Below are 22407 nucleotides of genomic sequence, written 5' to 3'. Positions count from 1 at the left end.
AAAATTTCCATTAGATTATTTTTATTTTTTTTCTCTCGTGGGATTTCCTAGCTTTTCATTCATTTTATTTTACATTATCTCAATGAGCATTGTTACAATAACTGCATTAAAATCCTTGTCTGATCATTTCAACATCTGGGTCATCTCAGCATTGGCCTCTGTTGATGCTCTTATTCCTAGAGAATAGGTCACATTTTCCATGTTCTTCATGTGTTGAGTAACTTTTATTGTATCCTGTACATTGTGAATGTTATATTGCGGAGACTCTAGATTCTGTTATATCTCTCTGTGGTAAGCAGAATGGCACGTTCAAAGATGTCCACATCTGAATCCCTGGAACCTGTGAGTATGTTATGTTACATGGCAAAGGAGAATTAAAGCTATAAATGGAATTAAGGTTGCTAACCAGGTGGCCTTAAAATTGGAAGATTAACTGGATTATCCAGATGGACCCAATATACCACAGGGGTCCTTAAGGGTGAAAGAGGAAGACAGAAGAAAAGTGAAAGTCAGAGTTATCATTGTAAGAAGGATTCAGCCTGATCTTTCTGGCTTTGAAAATGGAGGAAAGGGGCCATGAATCAAGGAATATGTACAATATAAAGAAGCTGAAAAAGACAAGGAAATAGATTCGCCCCCAAGGTTCCCAGAAGTAACAGTCCTGCCTATACCTTGATCTTAGTTCAGTGAAACCTGTTCCATACTTCTGACCTCCAAAGTTGTGAGAGAATAAATTTGTGTTGTTTTGAACCACTAAGTTTGTGGTAATTTGTTACAGCAGGAACAGGAAATGAATATATCCTCCAAAGATGCCCATGTTTTTATTTTAGTAAGCAATTAAATTGGTTAGACCCAAACTGCAAACTCTCTCACTTGCAGTAGACAGCAGCAGCTCAAATCTGTTTGATTCCCTTGGTCCTTTTCTCAGCTGAACTGTTTGCAGCAGAATTCTGGCTCTCTTCCTTACAGGATCCCCCCCACACACACACACACACACACACACACACTTTCTGAGAGCAGAGACTGACTGCCCTGGGCAATGCCTTCCTAATGGCAAAAATGTGGCAGGATTTCTAGGGAAGTTTCAGCCACACTGGGCTGTTCCACCCCACATCAACACCTTCTTCCAAGTTTCCTCTCCCCTCCAAAGTCTGCTTGCCTTCCTCCACAGCTTTCACATAGTTACAGGTTTTGTGGGTTTTTTTGTTTTTTGTCTAAAGTTTATTGTTATTTATGAGAGGGTCAATCTATCTACTGGTAACTTATTTACTATACTAAAAATAGAACCCCCCCCAAATTTATATATATATATATATATATATATATATATATATATATATATATATATTAATCCTCACCCAAGGACACTTTTCCATTTATCACCAGAGAGAGTGGGAGAGAGAGAGAAACATTGACATGAGAGAAACACATCGATTGGTTGCCTCCCATACAACTCCAATTAGGGCCAAGGATGGAAATGCAACCAAGGTATGTGCCCTTGACTAGAATCGAACTTGAGACTCTTTGATCTGAGGGCTGATGCTCTAACCACTGAGCAACCAGTCAGGGCAATACCGATATATTTTTTTTTTCATTTTTTATTTTTATATTTATTTATTTATTTATTTTAAAGCTTTATTGTTGGATGTAAAATGTATTACAGATGTTCCACATTTTTCCCCCATTGACCCCCCTCCTCCCCACTCCAGCCCCCCTCCTACCTTTTCCCACACTATTGTCTGTGTCCATTGATTATGCATATAAGTTCTTTGGTTTATTTCTTCCCACCCCCCAACCCCTTTCCCTTTGAGGTTTGTCAGTCTAGCAATGAATTTGTACTTCTTAATCTCTTGACCTTTTTCACCCATTCCCCCAACCCCCCTCCCAACTGGCAACCAACAAAATGTTTTCTGTATCTATGAGAATGTTTCTGTTCTACCTGTTCATTTTGTTTGTAGATTCCATTGTTGATAGATATGTATTCATTGCCATTTTGTTTGTTCATATATTTATCTTTTTCTTCAAAAAGACCCTTCATCATTTCATATAATAACGGTTTGGTGGTGATGAACTCCTTTAACTCTTTCTTGTCTGGGAAAGTTTTTATATGGCCATCAATTCTAAATGACAGCTTTGCAGGATAGAGTAATCTTGGTTGTAGGTTCTTGTTTTTCATCACTCTGAATATTTCTTGCCACTCCCTTCTGGCCTGCAAAGTTTCTTTTGAGAAATCAGCTGACAGCCTAATGGGTACTCCCTTGTCGGTAACTAGCTGCCTTTCTCTTACTGCTTTTAAGATTCTCTCTTTGTCTTGAACCTTTTGCATTTTGATGATGATATGTCTTGGTGTGGGCTTCTTGGGGTTCATCTTGTTTGGGACTCTCTGTGCTTCCTGGATTTGTATGTCTGTTTCCTTCACCAAGTTAGAAAAGTTTTCTTCCATTATTGTTTCAAACAGGTTTTCGATTTCTTGTTCTCGCTCTTCTCCTTCTGGCACCCCCCCAAGATGCGAATGTTGGCATGCTTGAAGTTGTCCCAGAGGTTCCTTACACTCTCCTCATTTTTTTGGATTCTTTTTTCTTTTTGCTGTTCTGATTGGGCATTTTTTGCTTCCTTATATTCCAAATCAATGGTTTGTTCCTTGGATTTACGTACTCTATTATTGAAGCTGTGTAAATTATTCTTTATTTCAGTTAATGCCTCCTTCAATTCTAACTGTGTATCCATGATTTCTGACTGATCCTTTTTTATGCTCTTGAGGCCCTCCCTAAGTTCACTGAGGTTCTCACTAAGTTCATTGAGCATCCTTATAAGCAGTATTTTGAACTCAGTATCTGTTAGGTTGCTTATCTCCCTTTCGCTTAGTTCTTTTATTGGGGTTTTGTTCTGTTCTTTCATTTGGGACCTGTTTCTTTGTCTCCTCATTTTGGCTGCCTCCCTGTGTTTGTTTCAGTGTATTACTGAATGAGAGGTATGGGGCTCACTGAGACCCGATGCTGCTCACTTGAAAGAATTTAGGAAAAACCTGAAACAGGATCCAAGACAGGCCAATCCTATGGTTAAGCAAGTGGCAACAGCTTGGGTGGGCTTGAAAGTTGGGTGGGGTGGGACGGGGCCTCAGGGAGTCAGCAGGGCGGGGCTACCAGTGTGAGCCAGGTTGCTGGAGTCCCAGATATGGCTTCTGTCTGCCGCCCCAGGGAAGGGCTCACCAAAGGAACAAAGGCCTCTTACAGCACATTTGTCCCCGAGGAAGCCCCCCCTCCAGCCCTCACTCCAGTGCCAAACAGCTCAGTTCTTCCCTGTGTGTCTCTGGCGCCCCTCGAGCTGCCTCCCCTCCAAGCTTAGAGGGAGAGAGGCCGATAAGTCTGTGTGCGGGCCCTTTAAGGAGCTACCTGGGGCTCCAGCCACCTCAGCCTCCCTGAGCCTCAGTTCCCGCTGGTTTTCCAGCCAGAAATGATGGGGATTCTCTTCCTGGCACTGGAACCCTGAGCGGGGCACCTGGTGTGGGACGGGGACCCCTCAGTCCTCAGGAAGAACCTTCCCAGCTGAGGTATCCTCCTGATTCTTATCCACCACACGTGGGTGTGGGACCAGCCAGTTGCTCCGCCTCGCACCGCCGCCCCTCCTACCAGTCTGGATGTGGCTGCTGCTTTAATTCCGTAGTTGTAGGACTTCCATTCAGCTTGATTTCAGGCGGTTTTGAATGATGGTTGTTCTGTAGTTTAGTTATTAACTTTGATGTGGTTGTGGGAAGACGCGATACCGCGTTTACCTACGCTGCCATCTTGACCGGAAGTCCCGATATATATTTTAAATTAACCTTACACATTCAAAACTGAGTGATAAAGAGACTCTTATTTTAGAAAAATATACATCATTAAAATAGTGATATATTTTGCTTGGAGTGTGCTGACATAAAGCAGAAAACAATTATAATTTATTATTTCAACTACACAGGCTGAACAAAAGAGAAGTAACTGTCATATGAACCATATTCTCTTATTAATGGATTAGCTTAATCCTGGTTATCTGAAGAATGTCTTTCCAGCTTTACCAGAAAGAAAATCATAATATCCACAATTAGCATAGCAGATTCATAAAATGACCAAAAAAATCTTTGAAATCATCTAGTTAAGTGCCCTCCTTTTACAGATTAGAATTCTAAGGCTCAGAGAGGAACAAGGAAATGCTTTATTTAACTAAAATTTATTAAGGTAGTTGAGGTTTTTTTTTAAGGAAAGAAACATGGGTTTGTTTGGGGTTTTTTTAATGATTTTAGAGAGAAGAAGGGAGAGAGAGAGAGAGATTGATGCGAGAGAAACACACAGTTGCCTCCCGACACGTGTCCCAACTGACCAAGGATGGAACCCACAACCTGGGTATGCACACTGACTAGGAATCGAACCTGCCATCTTTTGGTGTATGGGACAATGTTCCAACCAACTGAGCCACACTGGCCAGGGCTGTAGCTGAAATTTTTTAAACTGCCAGGTATAATTATTTGTGTTATATTTATATATCATATTTATAAATATGTGCATGTGTGCGTGTGTGCATGTGTGTGTGTGTGTATAAAAACAGGATGATGACCCTGGCCAGTTCGGCTCAGCAGCTAGAGCATCGGCCTGCGGTCCAGAGAGACCCAGGTTCTGTTCCCGCTAAGGGCACGTACCTCCGTTGCAGTTTGTTCCTGGCCCTGGTTGGGTTGTGTGGGTGGCAACCACTCGATGTGTCCCTTTTATGTCAATGTTTCTCTCTCTCTCTCTCTCTCTCTCCCTCCCTCCCTCCCTCCCTCCCACTCTATCTGAACAAAATATGGAAAAATGTCCTCAGGTAAGGAGTAAAAAATAAAAATAAAAACAGGATTATTTTCAAAGGAAAATTTGGACAATTTCAACCAAATTATTGTAAGAATCTCAAATATTAGGTTAAGCCTATTAGCTTAGTAAATTCAGACTCTCGAAAACAAATATAAACTTACATGCATTTGCTTGTTTGCTCTATATTAACTTAGTTTACAAACGTTTTCCAGTTTGAAAAAGTCTAAAGAGGAAATCGTTTTTGCTTTCTTCCTGTGAAAGAAACCATTGCTTTTAAGGGTTACATTTTCCAGTTCAATGAACATTAAATTAATCCAAGCATAGGAATCAATCTATGATAACCTCCTCAATGAATATAATTCCTTGAAAGTCTGACTCTAGTTCCAAAAATATATGTACTGAGTGCCAACAATGTTCCAGATGCTAATGCACAGAAAACACAAAAATAATCAACATGGATTCTGCCCTTGAGGAGTTGATGGAAGAAGAGTGAAGGCAATTCAAGGAGGAAGGTGACAAATGTCGAAAGAAGATACAGGCACAGTCCTGGTGGGGTTCAGAGAAAGCAGCTCAGAAAAAACTTCCTAGAAAAGGTGACATTTGAAGAGCCCTTGTATTCTTGACCCATTTGGTAGTGAAGGAGGAAAGAGCATTCCAGGCAGAACAAAGAGCAAAGGGCAAAAAAAAAGAACTAAGTTAGAAAAGCACAGGTGTACATGGCTGGAACATAACAACAAACAAGGGAGGATAGTAGAAAAAAAAAGTGATTTGAGGCTGGAGTACACCAGTCTTGAATGTCTGCTAAGCCATGTAGAGAGTCATGGAAAGTTTATTAACAGGGGAATGTATTCAGATCTGTGCTTTAGGAAAATAAATCTAGTAGCTACACATTATATGAATTGAAGCAAGGAAAGACTGTAGGCAGGAAGACTCATTAGAAGACTAATGCAGTGGTCAGGGTGAAATATGACAAGGGAAATAAAAGGAAAATGGAGAAGAGGATATGAACATAAGAAATATTGAAAATGTCAGGACTTGGAAAGTGATTTTCAATAACCAATTTCTAACCCACAGAAGCTGAGATAATAAATGTTTGTTGTTTCAGGATAATTTGTCATACAGCAATCGACAACTACCACAATTTGTTTCTTCTTAATTTCTTCAGAACAAATGCTACAAAGTGAGTGCTGTAGACCTATCTTGAAATTTTAACAGTTTTATGCTTTAAGAAGTATCTGGGACCCTGGCCAGTGTGGCTTAGTTGGTTGGGCATCATCCCACTCACCAAAGGGTTGCTGGTTCGATTCCTGGTCAGGGCACATGCCCAGGTTGTGGGCTCAATCCCCAGTGGGGAGCACACAGGAAGCAGCCCATCAATGTTCCACTCTCACATCAATGTTTCTCTTCCTCTCTCCCTCTCACTTTCTTTCTCTCTAAAAAATCAATAACCATATATTGTTTTAAAAGTCTCTGGGAAACTGAACATGGACCTGAGATAGAGAGCCCTAAGTCCACTGTTCTACCACTTGCTAGCTGTGTGCACTCAGGTAAGGTACTTACTGTTTCTGAGCCCAAGTCATGATTATTATTATTATTATTATATCCTCACTTAAGGATATATTTTTAATGATTTTCGAGAGAGAGGAAGGGAGCAGGAGAGAGAAACGTATATGTGAGAGAGAAACATTGATCAGTTGCCTCCTGTATGCGCCCCAGTGGGGGATCAAACCCACAACCTGGGTATGTGCACTGAACAGGAATTGAACCTGCAAATTTTTGGTGTACAGGACAACAATCAAACCAACTGAGCTACCCAACCTGGGTCTGAGTCATTATTTTTAAATAATATTAATAATATTAACCTTAGAGGGCCCTTATGAAGACTATGCAAACTAGTTTTTTAAGCGTCTGTATTACCATGAAATATATAGGTGCTTAGTAATTGAAAGTCTCTCTCTACCCTGTATATCCCTATCTTATTTGGCTTTTCTCAGAACTCTTTGAAATGTACTGTCCCTAATGGTAATTGGGTTAATGCTTTTTTTCCCTTAATTCTCAGATATCATTCCATTTTAATGATCCAAACCAGAAGAAATGCAAAATCTCAGGCTCACCCCAGTCCTAATGAATTGGAATATGGCTTTTAACAAATTCTTCAGGTGATTTGTTGTTGTTTTTTATCCTTACCCTAGGACATTTTTCAATATTTTGTTCAGATAGGGAGGGGGAGAGAGAAAGAGACAGAGACAGAGAGAGAGAGAGAGAGAGAGAGAGAGAGAGAGAGAGAGAGAAACATCGACATGAAAGGGACACATCGAGTGGTTGCCACCCACAGGACCCAATCAGAGCCTGGGATAAACTGCAACCGAGGTACGTGCCCTTAGCGGGAACCGAACCCAGGTATTCTCCAGACTGCGGGCCAATGCTCTAACCGCTGAGCCGAACTGGCCAGGGCTCTCCAGGTGATTTGTAAGCACATTAAAATATGGGAAGCACTGAACTGGTAGCTACCTCAAACTTAATATAGCTAAAACAGAGCCCACACACCCTCTCCAAATCGGCTCTACCCCAGGTTTTTCCATCTAAGTAAATGACATCACCCACACGTTTATGCCCAAAACTTGGGAGTCATCTTTGATAGCTCCCTCTCCTGTGTCCTCCATGTCTAAGCAATCACCAAGTCTACTTCCAAAATATTTCTGCACCTACCCCTTTCCATCTCTACACTCATATCTGGACCACCATCTTCCCTCACCAGCATTATAGCAGCTGGGGCTGACTTACCCAGTAGGCACAGCAGGCACAGTGTCTAGGCCCCACCATGCTTTTAGGAGACCTCAAAAACATTTTAGTTTAAAATTATAAGAAAAAAACATTCAGGTTAAAGAAAATGTTTTAATGTATAATATTCATAAATCTGTCTTTGTATCAACAATCATAAAATACAATTTTTAATATTGTTTTTATGGAGAAAGGGGCTTATGAATGCAAAAGTGCTTAGAGTCCATGAAAAGTCATAATGGGGCCCTGGCAGCAACAACCTTTTATTTTATTTTATATTTTTTTTAAATATTTTTCTTCATTGATTTTAGAAAGCGAGAGAGAGATAGAAACATCAATGAGAAAGAACGTCAATCAGCCACCTCCTGCATACCCTCCACTGGGGATGGAGCCCACAACCTGTGCATGTGCCCAGACCAGGAATCAAATTGGCAACCTCTTGGTTCATGGATCGATGCACAACCACTGAGCCACACTGTCCTGGCAGCAACAACCTTTTTAACTAACTGGTTTTTCTCTTTCATTCCTGCATCTGTATAATCCACCCTCCATTCAATAGCCTAAGTTATTCCTGTTATGGTCTTTTTTTTTTTTTTTTTTTTTTTTTTTTTTTGCATTAAAGTATAACTTCTGGCCCTGGCCGGTTTGGCTCAGCGGTTAGAGCGTCGGCCTGCGGTCCAGAGAGACCCGGGTTCGGTTCCCGCTAAGGGCACATACCTCGGTTGCAGTTTGTCCCCGGCCCTGGTCGGTTGTGCGGGTGGCAGCCACTCGATGTGTTCCTTTCACATCGCTGTTTCTCTCTCTCTCTCTGTTCCTCTCTCTCCCTCCCACTCTACCTGAACAACAAATGGAAAAATGTCTTCGGGTGAGGATAAAAAAAAAAAAAGTATAACTTCTGTAAGTAAACTGCACAGATCTTAAGTGTAGTATGTGATGAATTTTTACATAAATATACACTCAAGTAACCACCAACCACATCAAGATACTAATCCTTCTCAAAATTTTATTTTGAGTCATGACATCCCCTTATATAAAATCCTTCCATGCTTTCCCAACCCACTCAGAATAAAATCAAACTTTCAAACCTGGTTTACAAAGCCACATGTGATCCAACCCCTACCTATTTTTCAAACTTCATCTTGTATCCCACCTTTACCATACTCCAGCTACCAGCCTTTAAGTTCTTCAACTTAACCCTAGATGGTTTGGCTCAGCAGTTGGAGCATCATCCCAAGGACCAAAGAGTAGGTTTGATTCCAGTCAAGGGCATGTACCTCTGTTTGATCCCCGGCCCTGGTTGGGGTCCTGTGGGAGGCAAGCAGTCCGTGTGTCTCTCTCACATTGATGTTTCTCTCTCTCTCTCCCTCCCTCCCGCTCTATGTGAAAATCAAAGGAAAAATGTCCCCTGGTGAGGATTAAAAATAAAATAAAATAAAAATAAAGTTTTCAACTTACCAAGATATTCCTGCCTTGTACTTTTGGGGTTTGTTTGTTTTTTAATATATTTTTATTGATTTTTAGAGAGGAAGGGAAAGGGAGATAAAAACATGGATCAGCTGCGTCCTGCATGCCCCCTACTGGGGATAGAGCCTGCAACCTGGGCATGTGCCATGACCAGGAATTGGACCAGTGACCTCTTGGTGCATGGGAGGATGCTCAACCACTGAGCCACACTGGCTGGGCTGCCTTGGAGCTTTTGATCTAGCTGTGCATCCTCGGCCTTCTCCTAAAGCTCCTCGTAAAGATGTTTACAGGGCTAGCTGCTTGTTTTTGTTTTTGTTTTAGCTGCTTGTTCAATAAGCTTATTGTCTATTTGAAAAATCTTTATAGAAAATTTTTGTTTGGTTTATTAGCTCTCAGCAGCCCTTTCCTGAGTTCTATGGAAGCTTGCTTTCTTCTGAGCTACCCAATCTTTCTTCTGGGCAAAAGACATTTTGGGATGGTTCCATGTCTCCTTTTTAACTTCTTTCTTGGGCTTCTTCTCATAGACTGGATTCTTTCATATAGCAGCATAAGTTTGTTTTTGTTTTTTAATTTCTTTTCTTTATTGATTTTAGAGGGAGAGGAAGGGAGAGGGAGAGAAAGATAGAAACATTGATGAGAAAGAACATCAATTGGCCACCTCCTGCATGCTCCCCACTAGGGATTTGGTCCACAACCTGGGCATGTGCCCTGACCAGGAATCAAACTGGCGACCTCTTGGTGCATGGGTTGATACTCAACCACTGAGCCACACTAGCCAGGCAGCATGAGCTTTCTTATACATCTCCATCGTGTCTGGAGTTATGTTGTTCTTTATGTATTGAATCATTTCTTATAAGCATCTTCTTCTATTAGATAAAGCATGTAATCTGCAACATCTGACCCATGATGTGCTTCTGATGTACTTCTGCATTGAATTCCTTGCTTTCTGAATCATAACCAGGGAATCGTTTGGTACTATGAGGGGTAGATAAGCCTCCATCCACAGCTCCCTTCAGGACCCCAAAAACTTTATTTCCAGTAGTAGTTCTGACAAGTCCTACATCCTAATAGCAGGTGAAGGCACCAGGTTGACCATCAATGCTTTTCACATTGTATTCATCTCCAGTCAGCTCCACCTAAACTTCACAGACCTTGTCCATGCCAAACCTATGGAGAAACCTGTGGGCCAGCAGCAAGTCAGTACAACATGCTGCAGCATAATTTGTCAGGCCAACCTTCACACCATACTTTGGGAGTTTATTAGCATAAACTGCACAAACTATCATATCTCCTTCTATATGGGCATAAGCAATCTGACAAATGATATCTCTGTTGGTTAAATGAGCTATCATCCTGTATTTAGGTGTGTTGTACTTATTTTTATCCTGGGTTACCAAGGATTTCTGGGCATAGTAATCAGTTTTTACCTCTCGTCATCTTCTAAATTTCACTTGGTATTTCTTGAAGTACTCATTTTTGACAACTTTAACAAACCCCATCCTGTAGAACAGAGACCTGTGTCCACAGATCACAACAGACCTGCAGGCCTAGCAGGAATGGCTATTTGTAATTCACATCTCAGTTTAAATGTCACTTCCTCAGAGGCCTTCCCTGACTAGGCAATCTAAAGTTGCCAACAGCCACCTTTTATTAAAATCACCTTAATTACCTAGAGTGCTTATCTTTCCCTCACTGGACTATAACCTCCTTTGCAGCGGTTTTGTTTTCTCTTGTACTCGAAAAAGCCAGTAACAGCGCCTGACACATGGTAGATCCTCAATGAAACTTCTCATTGAATGAAATGTTAATGTGAAAAATAAAATAAAATGAAAATAAAAATAAAATAAAATGTAGCATTAGCTGGAGAAGCATGGATAGCATTAGTCTGTGAAATTATTGACTGAACCTAGCCAGTAAAATGAAGGTCTAAATGAGGTTAAAAAAAAATTTTTTTTTTAATAAAAAACCATGACAATTAAGTGTTTTATATTTTTTACTTTGTTATTCCCTCTAAACCTGCCCAATTAAAACCATCTTTTCCCAGGAGTGTGGGTTTGTTTTACTTTAACAAAAACAAATTAAAAAAGAAACAGAATCTTCGCTTTCAGAAAATCAATTGTGGCACATCCATTCCGAGTTCCAGCCCGCTTCCATTCGGTCCCAGAGAAATGGCGCTAGCCAGCGCGGCCCGCCCCTTCCGCTTACCCCACCGACAGGAAGTCCGCCGATCAGGAGACCCCGCCCCGAGCTCAGACCCTGCCCCTCGTCGGCGCGTAATCCTACGTAACACGTTAGGGATTTCGCGACAGCCTGTGCCCCATCTCTTAGGCCACATGTCGCGCAGGTCTTCCGGTAGGACGCCGCACCACCTCCTTGCGCTGCTTTACGAACCTAGAGCAGTGACGCCCCGCCTCCTGTCTTACTCCTCACCTCCCCGCCCCCTCCCATTTTCGAGTCTCCTAGACCGGCGCTCCCGCTATAATCACGTGATTGCCTCATCCGGGTCCTTTGCGTTCTCTCTCCCTCTCCCAACATGGCGGCCTCAGGTGAGTGAGCGGCCGAGTGCGTCCAAGGACCGGGCTCCCAAGCCACTCTCTGAGCCTGATCTACTGATTCCCTGGAGTCGGGAAATGCTCCAAGTGGCACTGCTTCCCTTCGGATTTGGGGGCTGTGGCAGGCTGGCGACTTGGCCCTGTTAGGTTATCGCCTCGGAATATTTTGGGGGAGGGGAAAGACACCCTCCCCCTTACTCCCTTTTCACCCCATCTGCGTGAGGTTGGAGCGGGGGTAATAATGGACTCTGGCTTCAGTTGGAAGGAAGAAGAGGCACAGAAAGATACGCGGGAGGCGGGAGGCCTTCTGATAAACGCAAAGCACTGTGCCAGCGTGAAGGCGTGGAGGAAAGAAGGAGGCGGTTGGCGCGCGGACGGGTGCACGCTAGACTAGGTCTCCCAGGCGCGAGGCCGTTGCGGAGGGGAGTGGGGGCAGGGGAATGGGGGGGGCAGTTAGAACGCGAGCGCAAGTCGGTGGAGGGGCGGGGGATGGCAGTGGTGCGCGTGCGCGGTAGGCGAGCCGAGGGTAGTAGAGACGGGCGCGCCTTAAAAGCACGCGCGAGAGTGCAGATGGCAAGATGTTACGCGCCTGTGCTGCTTTTATGTTCTTCCACTTTCTGCTCTTCCCTTTTTAGAGTGTTGCCCAGCGTGTATATTTCAAGGGTTGTGTGTTAGTTTTGGAGTTTGAAGTTACTAGAGTTAGGTGGGGGTGGGAAACCCCCTGTAGTGCGCCCACGTGTTGGAGGAGAGGAAGCAAGGGTGGAGACCTAGATTTCTTTTAATTAAGTCAACACATTTTTACTGAGCACAAACTATGCTAGGCACGGTTCATGGTGATGGAGATACAGTGATGAATAAAATCAGATCCGTTGACAGCTTCCACTTTGGTTGAATTTTTATGGCTTCAGTGGTGGGGTTCAGCTCTTTAGGGAAAAAAAAGATAATTGCACAACTACTAGGAGGTGATTTAAAAATAATACTAGTTGCTGGAGTTGGTTTCTGTTTAGACTTATTGAGGGAATATCACTGTCATGCAAGTCTACTTGCATTTCTAATGGACTTAGCAGTGAATTGTGCAGCATTTTGTAGCAGTTTTAGTTTTGGGGATATACAGTGGGCATTCCTAATCTGAGGATTCAACCAATGGGGATGGAAAATATTGGGGGGGGGTTGTTTTGTTGCTGGCATATGCTATGTAGCTAGCTTATGATAGTTGTGTGTACTGAACTGTATACTTTATATTATTTCCTAAATAGTACAGTGTAACAACTATTTACATAGCATATACATTGTATTAGTATTAATAAGTAATCTAGAGATGATGTAAAATATGGGAGGGTGTGTAGTTTATATGCAAATACTGTGCCATTCTATATAAAGGACTTGAGCATATGAGGATTTTGGTATCCATGGAGGTCCAGTAACCAACCCCCTACCGTACCAAGGATTGACTGTAGTTCCTTTTCCCTGGCACAGCCTTGCATTCTACAAAACATTTATTGAACCCCTGCTATCTCTGGACACTCATTCATCACCAGGAATTTACCATCTCTGTTATTGCATAGGAGACTAAGAATTGTGTATGTCTTTGGAAAATGTTGAGGGAATTGAGGTACGTTTGAACATTATACTTTTTCATCAGTGTAGCTCTAGACAATTAACCAAGCACTTTGATGTCTTGTCTCATTTGATGCTCTGGGATAAATGTAGGCAGATGGTGGTATCTCCCAGCTGAAGAAAATGAAATTATTTGTTCATGGTCACACTGTATCCAGGTGGCAGAGCAAGGTCAAAATCGTTGAGACTCCTGACTTTTCTCCATTATCAACTTGGAAATAACAAGGTTGGCTTCCATGTCATAAGTTTGGGGTGGTGCTCAAAAGCTTCATCCAAAGTAAAGCACTTATTAAGCCTGGATTTGCCATCATGGCGGCTTAGTGTCATAGTGAAAAGGCTATACTCCCTTTATTCCATAACTTATGTGGGATTTTTATAAGTGGAAGACATGTTGGCAGTTTGTGTCATTCATTTTACAGAGTTGAGTGAAAACCAGACTGGTTAACAAGATTTGCTTAGTGATGTCTCCTTCTATTCCATATTTACTCTACCTCCTTAGAAGCCCTCATCTCCTTCAATTCCATAAATCTTTATAGATTGTGTACTGTGTGTAAAGGACACTATGCTAGTATCTGAGCACAGGGTTACATCTGACAGTTTGCCCTTGAGGAATTTGGAATTTGTCAAGTTTCTTTCCCCACTTTGAGTCTTTTCGCATTGACTTTGTTGAGTGACCAGTATTCCCAGATATTGGTCACTCAACCAATATGGCTGTAGTAATAAAACTATAAAATTCTCAGTGTAAATTCAGTATACTTCTTGATGTTAAATGTGTTTTATACAGGTTATTTTTGAGACTACAATGCTTTAAAGTTGGAAATAGTATATTTATGCCCACAAAAGAACTTTATCATTTGCAGAACACTTCGAAATGCCGTTATACATGGGATCTTGTGGTTTGTTTGTTTTTTTATAGAAAGAGGATGGTGTCCATTGATAGTTTCGTACAATGCTGAACCTTATAGTTAGTTAAAAATAGTTTCATTGCCCTGGCCGGTTTGGCTCAGCAGTTGGAGCATTGGCCTGTGGACCAGAGAGTCCCGGTTTCGGTTCCAGTCAAGGGCATGAACCTCTATTGTGGTTTGTCCCCGGCCCTGGTCGGGGTCCTGTGTGAGGCAACCAGTCGATGTGTCTCTCTCCCATCAATGTTTCTCCCTCCCACTCTTACCTGATGATAAATGGAGAAATATCCTTGAGTGAGAATTAAAAAAAAAAAAAAAATAGTTTCATTGGTTGCTATTTATGTTGTTCACATATTAACTATTTTCAAATCCCATCCTCTACCATGTATGTTATTCTGGGAATAATATACCCAGAATCAGAAGGCCAAGATTAAAACTTAATGAAAATTCAAGTACAAATACAGTGAGTATTGTCAAAATAGAAGTGTTTCTAAGTAATGTCATTTAAATACATACTTTTAAACAGCTTTGAGATATAATTCACATACTATATATGTATGTCTTGAGATAGAGTGCCCTACTGCTTGGTATTAGTCTCAAAACATCCTAGAACTTACTCTCTTTTCATGATGGTATGGGAAAGAATGAACTTCAGGTGTTTTGTTTGTTTTTTAACCAAGTGCTTATTTGTAATTAAGTATGTGTATGTACATTTACCAGTGCACACACCAAAGTCAGTTTAGTCAGTTTCTCAGATTTGTGATAGATATTGCTATGGTTTTAATGGTAGGAAAATGCCCAAAGCAAGAAATTATTCTTGAATATTCATAGCTCCTCTCTTACAGAGAAGCTCCAAGTACTTTGTTTAATGGTTAGCATGACATGTATTAAGTGCTTATCTTTTATTTTTTAATGTGAATTATCAAATTGAGTGGAGAGGTAAGGAAGAGGCAATAGGCATTTTCTTCAGATTGTGTCAAGATGAAATTGGGCAGAGAAGAGGGGTTCATATATAACTGAACACGGGTTGAAGTGGTGGAGTTTATTAGTCCTGACTTAGTCTTTATTCTGTACTGTGCAGTAAAGGTGAGGCCTCACAACAACATGAGCATTGTATGAAACCGCTTTTCATGTCTGGGCTCTAAACAGCCGCATGATTACTCTAGTTCTAGGCACTCTGGTATTTGGGTGTATTGATTGCATTTATACGATACTGTTTCTTTAAGGAAATGTTTTTGATCACTAACACATTTTTAATTCTGGAGGATTTGGCAGGATTCACTTCCTAAAAGAAACACTCATGCCCGGCTGGTGTGGCTCAGTGATTGAACATCGACCATGCACCAAGAGGTTACCAGTTCCATTCCCGGTCAGGGCACATGCCCAGGTTGTGGGCCTAATCCCCAGTTGGGGGCATGCAGGAGGCAGCCAAGGGATGTTCTCTGTCATGGATGTTTCTATCTCTCCCTCTCCCTTACTCTCTCTTGCAAATCAGTTTTTTAAAAAAGAAAGAAACACCTTATCCATTAACAGTCATTTATCCTCTCCCTCCCCCCAACATTAATCTGTTTTTTTGTATTTACTTATTCTGAATATCTTATACAATGTGTGGACATTTTGTTATTAACTTCTTTCACTTAGCATTTTTTCAGGGTTTACCTATATTGTAGGATGTGTGGAAACTCAGTCCTTATTGCCAAATTGTATAGACACTTGTATTTGTTTATCAGTTGGTGGACATTTGGATTGTTTCTAGTGTTTTGCCTATTATGAATAATGCTGCCTATGATTTTTTTTTTTTTTTTAATCCTCATCCGAGGACATTTTTCCATTTTTTGTACAGACAGAGCGGGAGGGAGAGAGAGAGGAAACATCGATGTGAAAGAGACACATCGAGTGGCTGCCACCCGCACGACCAACCAGGGCCGGGGACAAACTGCAACCGAGGCACATGCCCTTAGCGGGAACCGAACCCGGGCCTCTCCGGACCGCAGGCGGACGCTCTAACCGCTGAGCCAAACCGGCCAGGGCGCCTATGATCTTATATAGGTTTTTATGACACTTGCTGCCTTCCTAAGTTTGTGGTTACTAAAACATTCAGAAGAGTTATAACCCTATAAAATAAGTCTGACAAGATCTAAAATTAAGAAACTTAATTTTAGATAAAACCTCATCTGAATATTAAGAGCTATGTGAATTCCCCTTCCTAAATAAGAAGTACTAGATTAAGTAAGATGCAGGAGTGGAATGGCATTGTACAATCAATAAGCTTTATTGCTTACCGTACTTTATCATGTCCTCTGTTTTGAAATAGAGAACTAGCAGCCAGTCTATAGATTTTATCACTCCAATATCTGCCAGTTAGTGCTTTTATTACTAATACAATGGAGTAATAACAAAAACATCCTGAGAAAAATAAAGAAAACATTTTTTTACATGCTACAACCTGATAATTCTGAGTACTTGGTTTATTGCAGTCACTTCTCTGCTACTATACTTTATGTAGGACTAATGTTTCCTTTTATATTTATTGATTTGAAAATAACACTTAGAACAGTGGTTCTCAATGAGGGGCAATTTTGTCTCACCCAGGGGCATTTAGCAATGTCTGGATGCATTTTGGTTATCACAGTAAGGTGGGGATTTTCCTACTGGCATCTAATGAGTAGAGGCTAGAGATGCTGGTAACATCCTACAATGCACAGAACAGCCCCCTCAACAAAATTACCCAGCCTACAATGTCAGTGGTGTAGAAATTGAGAAAACTTGAGTTGATTGTGTTTATTTTTGTATATATAGTAACAAACCCCGTTTATTAAGAAGGCTACAGATTGTCTCTTATTTAAGGACTTGTAGACTGGGGGAAAAGGAGAAACATCTGTAACAAAAACAAATTAATAAAATATATTTTTTTTAAAAAAAAAAGGACTTGTAGACTTACTTTTGAAAAAAGACTCTTTTTAATATCTTTCACTTAACCTATATCAGTATATAAAGAGCTTCACAAGTATAGTTGGCCCTCTGTATCCACAGGTTTCATACAGGCAGATGTCACCAATCGCTGATGGGAAAAAATATTAGGGGGAAAGGGTTATGTTTGCCGGCTTGTACTGTGTAGTTAGGTCTGCAATGATTGTACCTGTATAGACAATGTACACTTTTTTTCCCTTGTCATTATTCCCTAAATACTATTTACATAGCATCTATATTGTTTTTGGTATTAAGTAACCTAGAGATGATTTAAAGTATGCGGGAGGATGGTTTAAAGTACACCATTTTATATAAGGGACTGGAGCACCTAAGGATTATGGTATTCATGGGGGAAGGGGCTGGAACCAATCATCCATGGTTACCTAGAGGTCACTGTACCCATGCTTGTTCAGTAAATTACATTGTAATTGAGGCATCAGGCAGTTAGAGGATTTAATAAAACATCTGGGACATGTGTCGTTGTCTTCTCCCCTTACCCCCTTAGTTCATGTGGGTTAGGTTTTTAACTGGGGCGTGTTTTGTGAAGTGTTTGGTTTCACTTTTTAACCAATTCCATTAAAGAAAAATAAGAGTTGGACCAATTCGATCATTGTGAGAAGGGATTGATAAACCTGGGGTATGACACGATGTTTTATTTATAAAGAAGAGGAGAACATTGTTGAAATCCTAAACATGTTATGGGCCTAGATATTGGAGTAGCAAAGGACATAGAGGATTTAGATAACTTCTTTTCTCAGATTTTGGAGTAAAATAGAGTGAAGTAAACATTGGCATCCACTTTAGATTTATTGATTTTACTATTTAAAGTCTAGTTCCTTTAAGTCTGTTGCTTATATTTTGACTGAGTCAGTGCTGCTAGATTTAAAGAAACTTGTTAGAAATCTTGTGAAAGAATTTTAGCCTGTCTTTAAATAAAATCAATCATTATCCAATATGGATTTCTCAACCAGAAATTTTTAGAGGGGGTGATGACAGAATCGGGAAATGGACATGTATGATTTGAAAAGGCATTCTAAAATAGTGCTTTGATTTCTTTAGTCATGATATTTAGTTTATTATTTTTGAAATTTCAAACAACATAAAAGGAGGGCGGGAGACTTGTTTGTCAAGAGTCATGGGGTAAAAGTTGAGAAACCCTGATCGAGAAAGTTGATTTAAGCCAAAATCAGACCAAAGGGCAAGTTAATTTCAGATTCTGCTGTTTGGGTATTAGACATGTATATAGAACAAAGGGGGAAAGAGTACCTTAATCAAATTCTTTTTTTTTTTCTTTTTTTTTTTATCCTCATCCGAGGACATTTATTGTTCAGGTAGAGTGGGAGGGAGAGAGAGGAAGAGAGAGAGAGAGAAACATCGATGTGAAAGGGACACATCGAGTGGCTGCCACCCGCACGACCGACCAGGGCCGGGGACAAACTGCAACCAAGGTACACGCCCTTAGCGGGAACCGAACCCGGGTCTCTCGGGACCGCAGGCCGACGCTCTAACCGCTGAGCCAAACCGGCCAGGGCTCAAATTCTTATTAACCTTATGTTGAACTTGGTCTCATTGTATGGACTAACCACAAGTTCTGTTCTTATTGTCCTAGTGACCAGACAGATACAGCTGATGATACTAGGTTACATCCTATGGGGGTAAGGCTTTCTAGCTAGCATCTTATTAGTCCCAGATACTATTTTTTAACTAGAGGATATAGAGAAGACTAAAATACGCCTATACACTATAAGCATTCTACCTCAGAGTTATGCTTTATGTCTTATTCAGTTAACTTTAAAATTTCCCTTTGGTCTTTACATATGAGCCAGGAGCAGCAGTATCACTGCTATGATACCCAGCCTCTGTGTAACTGATTTCTTTGGAAGCATAGAATAGATCCAAAATATAACCTGGTTGGTTATAGGTTATACTTTTGGAGCAAGAATAGTATTAATTTACTTGACAGAAACCTGGAAATGTCCCATTCAAGGCCATCTTTTCCCTGTACTGCAGCCAAGTTCATCTGGTTTGCACACTGAAACCATGATACCTGAAGTTCTTATTATATCCAAAAGATTGTTCATAACATTCATAGCAAACAGGTCTTTATTTCCCATAAGATGGGGTTTCTTTTAAAGTCTGGTACCAAGTGAGAAAAAGCACCCTTTTTAGTTAAGCAAATGGTGCATCAAGTTACAGATTCTTAGTCCTCTTGGATTGAAAATTAGAGGAGAGTTGGAACATAGAGGAGGAACTCATGACTATAAAAGCCATGAAATTGATCTTTGTTACAACAAGGCTTCTTACGTTCTTACCATGTAGCGACTGCTCTCGGGCCAATTCTAGAACTTCAGTTAGTCATTTCAGCTCTTCTGCATTAGCTGTTGATTGGTGCCATCTTAGAAGTTCTGAGGACTAGATAGTCAAAGAGCCAAGGTCAGTCCACTAAAGAGTCATTTGGAGATTCTAGAAGATTTCATGACTGGAAAGCATTTAAATGTGTTGGTTCTTAGGGATTTCTTATTTATTCCCTTTAGTAGGATATCTCGTTTTCCTATGTGGTGTTGAGGTGGGGAAGGAGATAATTTTTTTTCTAGAGGGCAGAGCAATCCAGCTGTGTATATGAATCTTGCCATTTTAAAACTTTCAAATGACAGGGAGTACAACATTTTACCATGATTATTATAGCCTGCCATAGAACTAGTAACAAGCCTCTTAGATGCTAGGGCTCTTGTGGGAAGAGCCCTATGCTTGGTATCCAAAACCCTGGGTTTAATTCTAGCTCTACTATCTAATAGTTCTGTAACATCAGGATAGTCATTTTATCTCTTGAGTCTTAATTTCCTTTTCTGTAAATTTTGATAACTAGTGATTTCTACCTCACATGGTTATTTTACAAGTATCAAATAGTTTTCAAGTGCCATACAGAACATGATGTTAGGGATATGGATTTTGTTTTTATTTCTTTGTATCCCGGGAACAACGAATATAGTAACCTGTCTAAAATACAGATAGTTGCTAAATTAAAAATCTCAAGCCCTGACTGGTGTGGCCCAGTTATTAGAGCATTGACCCGAGCACCAAAGGTCTCGGGTTCAATTCCCGATCAAGGGCACATACCTGGATTGCAGGTTCAATTCCCACCCCGATTGGGCTATGGAGGGGGCAGCCAATCATTGTCTCTCTCACATAAATGTTTCTCTCTCTCTCCTTCCCTCCCTTCCTTTCACTTTCTCTAAAGAAATCAATGGAAAAAATATCCTTGGGTGAAGATTAACCAAAAAAAGAAATCTCAGGTGATATATGAGTGAATATAGTAGGAAATAAAAGGTTGCCCCTACCCCATCCTTTCTCCACAGAAAACACACTTGAAAATTCCTTCTAGACCCTTTTCCATATATAAGGATAATGTGTGTTTAAACAAAAGGGAGTTGCATAGTATGTATTCTGCAAAATTTTTTCTTATTGGCACCAGTATATTGTGTTTTCTCCTTATTTATATCTGCATAGTGTTTCTTTATATAAATGTGCCATGATCCAATTCTTTGATGTTGCTTTGTGTGTTTTTTGTTTGTTTTGTTGTTTGAGAGAGAGGAAGGGGGGGAGAGAAAGAGACAGAGACATCTATCAGCTACCTCCTGCATACCACCTACTGGGAATTGAACTGATGGCTTCTCAGTGCCCTCTGCTGAGCCACACCAGCCAGGACCATTTAACAGTAGTGCTTTGTACAACCTTGTAAATGCCCAAGTATTGATGAATAACCTTTCTCACCTTTTTTTAACAGCGAAAAAGAAGAATAAGAAGGGGAAGACTATCTCCCTAACAGACTTTCTGGCTGAGGATGGAGGGACTGGTGGAGGAAGCACCTATGTCCCCAAACCAGTCAGCTGGGCTGATGAAACAGATGACTTGGAAGGAGATGGTAATTTTTACTTTCCATCATACTTGGAATTTGTATTATCTTCCAGGCAAAACCTATTTCATAATAGTGTTTTACACTTGTAATTTGAAAGGAACTTACTCATTTTGTGGAACCTGAATCTCATGTTTATGTATTTTACGAAATTTTAGGTTTAGGCTTTAAGGGTTTGTAATAGGAACCAAAGTGGTGATTTAAGAGAGCTAGTTCTGGCTCTTGCATTAACAGATTTTTCTTCAGATTTTTCTACTGTCCCTTCAAATCTTATTCTTCATTTGAAAAGTAAGAACCAGATTATTTCCTTTTGGGTCTAAATTTCTGTGAAAAAGTGAATTGCAATGTAATCTATAAGCTGTTTACACTCAGTCAAGGAATAATTTGTTCTAGGAGCTGTTGGTATGAAGTCACAGTGTCCCTGGGTAAATAAAAGTGGTCTGAAGAAAGGAAATAGGAATAGTAATTATGGTGGGAAAATATAGAAGTGTCATTGGGGTATCATTTGGACAAGTTTCTATACCTTCAAGGAGTAGCCAGGAACAGGCAGGAGCTATATATAATCACTACCCATCATTGTTTTTCTAAAAGCTTTCATAGTAGACTGAAGAATACTTTTTTTTTATTATGACCTATTTTTATAATTGCACATAGATTGTACTTTACATAAGTATTGATATTTCAGGTGCAAATTCATGGGCAGTGCTATTGGGACAGAATTGATCTTTTTTTAAGTAGTTTTTGTTTTTCTTTATTGCTTTTAGAAAGAGAGATAGAAACGTCGATGAGAAAGAACATCAATTGGCCACTTCTTGCATGCCCCACACAGGGGATTGGGCCCACAACTTGGGCCTGTGCCCTGACCAGGAATGAACCAGCAACCTCTTGGTGCATGGGTGGATGCTCAATCACTTAGCCACACCCACTGGGCAGAATTGATCTTTTTTAGGGAGGGATGGGGAGAGAGAAAAACATCGATGTGAGAGAGACACATTGACCGATTGCCTTCCACACATACCCCAGATGGGGCCAGGGATCAAACCTGCAACCCAGGTACATGCCCTTGACTGGGAATCGAACCCATGACCCTTCAGTGCGTGAGCCAACACTCTTAACCACTAGGCCACACTGGCCAGCTGGTTTTTTGTTGGTGGTGGTGATGGGTTTTTTGTTTTTTTTTTAATAAAGGGAAGATAAACCATGAAGAAAACACTTTCTTTAGCTTGAAAAGTAAGAATGAGCTGTTCTTGGTGGTTAAGTAACTTTGTAATAAGAGGGACCCAAGTCAGAATCCTAGTTCTACCAGGATTACCCTCTACTATGTGACCTTGGACAAGTTACTGGACCATCCTGAAATCTGAGTTTCCTTCTCTGTAGAATGGGGAACA

General features: G+C 40.7%; 1 protein-coding gene and 1 pseudogene across 4 annotated transcripts in view; one reads left to right on the top strand and one right to left on the bottom strand.

The window, feature by feature from the left end:
- Nucleotides 1-9450: 9450 nt before the first annotated feature.
- Nucleotides 9451-10576, bottom strand: LOC118624481 (annotated as a pseudogene).
- Nucleotides 10577-11546: 970 nt separating this feature from the next.
- The window catches only part of EIF4B (eukaryotic translation initiation factor 4B), a 31934-nt gene continuing 21073 nt past the window's right edge, over nt 11547-22407 (top strand). For all 4 annotated transcript variants that reach the window (XM_036251676.1, XM_036251675.1, XM_036251674.1 and 1 more), the window contains exons 1-2: nt 11547-11611; nt 20891-21028. In XM_036251676.1, coding sequence (XP_036107569.1) covers nt 11599-11611; nt 20891-21028 — 151 coding nt within the window. In that variant the 5' untranslated portion in view covers nt 11547-11598. The remainder of the gene's footprint in view (nt 11612-20890; nt 21029-22407) is intronic.

Source organism: Molossus molossus, unplaced genomic scaffold (genome assembly GCF_014108415.1).
Source record: "Molossus molossus isolate mMolMol1 unplaced genomic scaffold, mMolMol1.p scaffold_m16_p_10, whole genome shotgun sequence".
NCBI lineage: Eukaryota > Metazoa > Chordata > Mammalia > Chiroptera > Molossidae > Molossus > Molossus molossus.
This window is presented reverse-complemented; position numbering and strand designations above follow the sequence as displayed.